Raw genomic sequence first — 6,630 nt, forward strand, 5'->3', positions numbered from 1 at the left:
ATGAGGTTAATAGTCCTGCCTTTCCTCCACACTTTCTTCTGTCTTTTCTATATAGTCTATAAAATCTTGGGGGTGGGGACTGTCTCTTTTTAAGTATATATACAGAGCTTGGCATAATGGGGCCCAGACCTCCACTGGGGCCTGTATGCACTACAGTAATATGATTAAAAAAAAACATTCATAGGTAAACATACACACATACACTTTATGGAATTGGCAGGATAGCAGCTGTTGCTTTACACCACAATGACTCTCTCCAGTAAGAATGCACCTGGCCCTTTTATTTCAGAGCATTCTAAAGAGTTAAAAAAAAGAGGGAGGGGAAACCCTGGGAAGCTAATAAATTTGCTCGTGAAATTAGTCACCTCCTTCACCTAAACCACCCCATACTACAACTGCCAGACAGGATGACCCTAGTGCTACTTGGAGAACTGCTCATCATTTATTCATTGTCCCTTCTTTTTGTCCCCCGGCATGAAAAGAGAAGCAGTTTGGGGTTGTGGGTGGTTTGTTCCCCCCTCCCCTTCTTCAGCCAACCCTTGCTCTCATCAAATCCCAGCCTCTACCAAGGATAGCTGGGGAAGGAGACCGAGGTAAATTGCAAGATTTTGGAGGCTGCAGAGAAGAGAGGTCAGAGGTGTAACTATCTGTCTCCTTAATAGAATGCCTGAGATTGCCCCCTCCTCCTGTGTTTAGGTGAAGTGTCTGCGCAGGGTTTGCTGGGAGCCATGGAGGGGCAGCTGCCGCTGTTACCACCAGTAACCTGATCCAGCACTAAACAGCTTGTTACATCTACTGAAGAGGAGGAGGAGGCAAGGGGACAAAAGCCCACGGTTCCGCCTGCCGCTGAAAGAGCCAAAGCAAAGTGCCGTAAGTGAATGACATCCACAATTCCGCTCTATCCTGAATGATCCAGGGAGGACGTTTAAGCCTTAGCATGTCGTCTGCAGACGTAGGCTGATGCACGTTTGTTTGGGGTTTGTTTTAGGGCGGGGGGAGCCAGGGGCATTAGCCTGGAGTCACAGCTCACATGCATGGGGAGGGATGTTCTCCGTGTCGCAGGATGATGCTTCTGTGCTCGGCGGAGAAAGAGCAGGGGCTTTTTGCCAGGCAGTCTGTTAGCAGAGGCTCTGCATGGTCCGTATCCTCGCGCTGCATTCCAGCCACAGAATAAGGAGAGCGGAAATGTTGCATTGAGAAAGCGAAAGGGTGTTTGCTTGGTATCGCTGTTTGTTTGATCCGGTGTGCAACAATGCCTTTGCCAGCCGTCCCCTCCTTTAGGAATAAGAATCGAACTGCAGCTTGGCTTGTCACCCTCCTTCTCACTGCCCCTCTGCCCAAGGTTAATGTCTGAGAGGGGACATGACACTTAAAAGCCAGTGCCTTTGGCCCCTGCACAAATAAACCCGCCCAGTCTGAGAAGCCTGCATCCCAAATGCTGCCTGGGCGGCTGGTCCTTTCATGTGCCTCTAGTTATGACTTTGCAACTTCCAGCAGAAATGTTACTGCATGAAATTAACACACACACACAGGCTGTACTGTGCCTCCAGTGACCGCGGGCTGTTTTCCTCTTCGCTTTGCCTCTTTGCTCAGGGTTGCATCAGTTTTGTGTGCGTGAGAGCAGCGCCCGGTTAATCCTCGCGTGGATTAAATCGGCTGGCCGGGGTATTGTATGATTTATCCCCCTGGTGGGTTTGTTTTTTTTTTTTCATTGCAGAGTCTCCGACGGGTCAGGCATGGTGGATCCGGCGGCGGAGCCGGGCGAGGAGAAATGCACAGACCCAGGCGGCGCAGCTGGAGATGGGGCGTCCCCGGCAGCAGCTGGCGAAGGGGCCCCGCGTCCGCCGCCGCCAACGCCCGCGGGGGAGCCGGGGAGACGCCGCGAGCAGTCCCCGCTGCTGCACTTGGACCTCTTCAACTTCGACTGTCCGGAGGCCGAGGGCAGCCGCTACGTGCTCACCAGCCCCCGCTCCCTGGAAGCGTGCGCCCGGTGTGCGGTCAAGCCGGTGGAGCTGCTGCCCAGGGCCCTGAGTGAGCTGGTGAAGGAGGCCCCGGGCAGGTCCATGCGGGTGGCAGCCGGCCTGTACGAGGTCTACGAGATGGACCGGCAGAGGAAGCTGCAGCAGTGCCGGGAGGAAAGAGAAAGGATTATCCGAGAGGAGAAGAGAAGGATTTTCACTCCCCTCATGCTAAGCAGCCTCCCTTCATCCCCAGCTGCCAGGATCTCCTTCAAAACCACCACCAATGGGAGCTGCGCCCTAGCCCCAGGGGCAGGGGCTCCTACTGGGCCCAAGACCAAGAGCCACTCCCTGGACTCGCTGCAGAAACGGAGGGAGGGGTTCTCCACCAAAACCTCCTCTGAATCAGGGGCATCATCGTCCTACAGCGGAGAAAGCTTTAGGGACAAGTGGCTCAAGGGGACCCCTCAGACTAGGGCAGTGGCTGCCATGAACTCTCTGGTGGGCAGAAGCTTCAGCCTGGGGGATCTGAGCCACTCCCCACAGACCACAAAAAAAGTGGAGAAGATCGTCAAGGAGGTGAAGAAGAAGAAAGGTCTCAAGGAGGTGCCCAAGAGGGACAGGAAGATAGCTGCCCTGATGATAGCCAAGCACCAGGAGGAGAACATCCTGAATGAGCAGAGGTATGCCGCCCACCTCCAGTGGGACAGCCAGCGGCGACGGGCCGAGCAGCAGAAGGAGCAGGAAGAGAAAGAGAAACAGAGAGCTCTACTGCAGTGCCAAAAGATGTGGGAGTCCCAGGTTGAGAAGCGCCGTGGGAAGCTGACCCAAGGACAGAAGGAGGCTACCATGATGAAGCAGAGGCAGTGCCTGATGTACGAAGAGAGGTGGAGGGAGCAGGCGGAGAAGCAAGACAGAATGAAAAGGGATAAGCTAGAGAGGACCATCCTGGAAGACAAGCAGAAGAAGCTCCATCAAGAGCACAACCTGAAGGTAAAGGAAGAAGACAAGAAAGAATTCCTGGAACGAGAAGAACAGCTTTTGCAGGAGAAGCTGTCCACTGCTTCACAGAAGAAGCTGAAGAAGGAGCTGCAGCTGCAGAAGGAAAAGAAGTTGCTCAACCAAGCTGAGAAGCTGAAGCATGAGGCCCTGTTCAAGGAACTGGTCAGGCAAGAGGCAGAGGAGAAAGAGATGCTAAAGGCCTCCCTGGAGGTTAACCTGCACAAGGCCCAGGAGAACTATGAGCACCTAATTGAGAAGAGGAACCAAGAGCTAAGGGAGAAAGCTAAGCGGGAGGAGATGCAAATCCAGAGAGCCAAGCTGGCAGCCGAGAAGAAGGAGAGAGAGCAGAAGGAACACTTGGAGGCCCTGGCCAAAGCGACAGAGAGGAAACTCCACCATGCTGCCCAGGTGGCTGAGGAGGTGGTCCAACAGAAAGCGCGCAAGGTGGTCCTCAGCCGCCTGGAGAAGGAGAAGATGCAGAAGGTAAACAAGCAGAAGGTGGAGCAGTACGAGGACTTCCGACGCAGGGAGATCCTCCTGTCCATTGAGAGGAAGCTGGAGAGGAGTGAGCAGATCTTCAAGGAGAAGAAGACTGTCCTGGAAAATGCAAGGTCGGTCGCCCGGGCATCCTTCCACGTCCGGGAAAAGGTGCGTGAGGAAACAAACATGCGCACCTTTGACAAGATGGTCTCTGAGGCAGAATTGCACGCCAGCCTGGATAAAAAATGAAAGGTCTTTTCTTTCTGTGGATAAGTGGGGAATACATCATCTGGTGCCCATCAGAACACATTAGAAAGCTCTTTCATATTAGAAAATTTCAGTTTTTAACCCTGATTTATTATTTTTTGGGGAGTAGGGTTCAGCACAAACCCCGTGGCAGCTATTTCACATACCTTTTTAAAAATGCTTTTGTTTTGGGGGTTATTTTACGAGACTGACCTTTGTTATCCCTTCCAGAAGAGAAGTTACCCCATCCACACTCTACACAAAGATATGTTCAAGGATTAAAGCAGAAGCACACAAATTTACTCAACTCTGGGTTGCAAAGGCAACTTCCCAGAAACCTGTGGCCCACCTCAAATTTGCCTAAAATGGAGCAAATTGCAGTCACCCTCATCTTTATTATGACAAGGGCAGACAGTAGAGAGTACATCTCATCATGTAACACTTCATTTCAATTTGAGTGACTTTCAGCTTGGATCAAGAGGCTGGGAATTGTCTTCTCGTTGTGTCATGCTTACATACTAAAGATGAGGATGGCCCCATTATAGAACTCCCTGGGGTGCATTTGGCCCATGGTTTGCACTTTATCCACTACTGATGTAAAATGTGGAAAGAGGTTCCTATTACAAGATTTTTTTAACACCATGCAAGATGATATCATAACCATAGCTGGGCAGATGCCGCAAATCAACATTTACTCAAATAAACCCCCAGAGTTCCCTTTGATGATGGTATTCACTTTCCGCAGATGATCGCACAAAGGAATTTTTGTTTTGCAAGAATGTTTGCAGAAAGGGAAATTATCACAAATACTATTGCAAATATGCATTCCTGGGGCATTTGACAGGAAGTGATTGTGTGGCCTTCTTGAAAGCTCTATATGTGTTATGGAGTTATCCAATCAGGGAGCAGAAATAATACCATGTGACTTAGGTGACCAATCACACAGCTTTAATAGCAAATTATGAATAACTATTACTTGATATGATAGTTATGGTGAAAGGTTCATGAGCAATCCATAGATTGAAATATGTTTGCACAAACCATTCATTGAATAAGGTCAGAAAATGAACAAACTTCTGAAAACCTGCCTGTTTACAATCATTTGTCAAAAGAAAAGGGGATTAAATTTGTCAAGTAAATTATTTGCAGTGAATAGTTCACCCAGCTCTAATCATGACTTACTAAACATTACAACATTTAGTTGTCCATTGGTGCTAATGATTACGTTCTGTTCTTTATGACAAGTAAAACAAAAAAATGCACATTCGGGGATAAATTATGTTTTGTTGTGGATTCACTCAGCAGAGGAATGTGGCATTTTCACAACTCTAACTAGATATCATGTACAGTGGAATGAGTCCTGCTGTTAAGGAACTGGGACTGTGAAAAGCCTTCTCACACCTCATGGAAAACATTCTATATAGAGAGATCATTCTGCTCAGATTTTCTGCATTTATTTTCTCCTTAGTTATTGTTATGAAAACATAGCTGCTCGAATACAGAAAGCTTTGCCATGTTTCTTACAAGTTCGTGGTGCACCAGTAGTTTGTTCATAAATGGAGGTATACTCGACTGTCTGTGACATCATATCAGGTTGCTGTGGAAATGGTGATGATGTCACAAACAGAACATGATCACTTCAGATGGGAGAGAAGCAGCAGGAATGGCAAAGCTCCTGTGTTCATACAAATGGCTCTAATAATACAAAATACAGGGGAACAGAAAGACAAAATATGTGTTACATTTCACAGATTCATTTCTAAATAGAATGCTCTTCAAAGTTTTTCTTGAGATGGCAGCAGATCTGAAAAGTTTTTAAAGAGGATGTTATGTTAATGGCAATGGCAATGATAATGTTAGACCAATGTTACCAGGGTACGAACCATGGAAATAGTATAAAAAACAGTGTTGGAAGTGAAGAGGGTGGGTGGTTTGTACCGAGTCTTATGGTATTTCCTCCCTCTGGATCACTGGGAAGAAAGACAGTATTGTCTAGTATAAACAGAAGGGGATTAGGAGTCAGGAGACGTGGATTTTATTCCCAGCTCTGCCACTGACTTGCTGTGTAACACTGGGCAAGTTGCTTATGGTACATCTACATTTCAGTAAAAACCCCGAGGCTGGCCTGGATCAGCTGACTTGGGCTTGCAGGGCTCGTGGTGCGGGGCTAAAAATACAAGTGTAGACATTCAGGTTTGCACTGAAGCCCAGGGTCCAAGTCCCTCCCACCCCCATTGGGTTTTAGAGCCCAAGCCCCAAATCTACACTGCTATTTGTAGCCCTGCAGCATGACTCCAAGTCAGTTGGCCTGGGCTCTGAGACTCACTTATGTGGGTTTTTTGGTTTTGTTTTTTGTTGTTTTTCTGCTGTGTAGATGTATCCTTAGAGCCAGATCCCGCTCCCATGGAAATGAATGGCACTGATTTAAAAGGAAGCAGAATCAGGCTCATAGCCTTGCTATTCCTTAGTTTATCCATCTGTAAAATGGGGATAACCCGCAAACTTTGTAAATCACTTTGAGATGTTTAGATGAAAGGTGCTAAAGAAGTGCAAAGTATTACTAATGTTTATTTATAATTATATGTATTTATTTAATGTCTTTGTTTTAGTTAATAAGAAAGTAAAATATACTTGCCAGGAATTACTTTTGCCTTTGGAAAACACCAGTTTATACCAAATGGCAAGAATATTCAGAAACGTAGGGAGGACACTGCTGGATTGCTATGCCCAGAAAGGATTCTCTCCCCTCCCCCCATTGCTTGGTACATTTGTCAATTTGAACATTAAAATAGGGCAAATTTCTCCTGTGCGAGAGTGTAAAGCCAAGCAAGGAACCCTATTTTTTGTACTTAAGTTCACCACCATGCCCTAGTAGCTGCAAAGGTCTAAAGCAGGGGTTTCAAACATATGAGACAGATGTAGCCCACATGATGTGCTGATATGG

General features: G+C 47.6%; 1 protein-coding gene across 1 annotated transcript; it reads left to right on the forward strand.

Annotated features, from left to right (window-relative positions):
- The first annotated feature begins 414 nt into the window (after positions 1–414).
- CCDC177 (coiled-coil domain containing 177) lies at positions 415–4,844 on the forward strand. Its single transcript, XM_034770109.1, has 2 exons — positions 415–870; positions 1,718–4,844. The coding sequence occupies exon 2, from the start codon at positions 1,737–1,739 to the stop codon at positions 3,687–3,689; it is 1,953 nt and encodes a 650-aa protein (XP_034626000.1). The 5' UTR covers positions 415–870; positions 1,718–1,736; the 3' UTR covers positions 3,690–4,844.
- Positions 4,845–6,630: the final 1,786 nt, after the last annotated feature.

This window comes from Trachemys scripta, chromosome 4 (assembly GCF_013100865.1).
Source record: "Trachemys scripta elegans isolate TJP31775 chromosome 4, CAS_Tse_1.0, whole genome shotgun sequence".
NCBI lineage: Eukaryota > Metazoa > Chordata > Testudines > Emydidae > Trachemys > Trachemys scripta.

What these genes read in the sequence shown, in the direction of transcription:
- CCDC177 (XM_034770109.1), top strand. Translation starts at nt 1,737, where the DNA reads ATGGTGGATCCGGCGGCGGAGCCGGGCGAGGAGAAATGCACAGACCCA.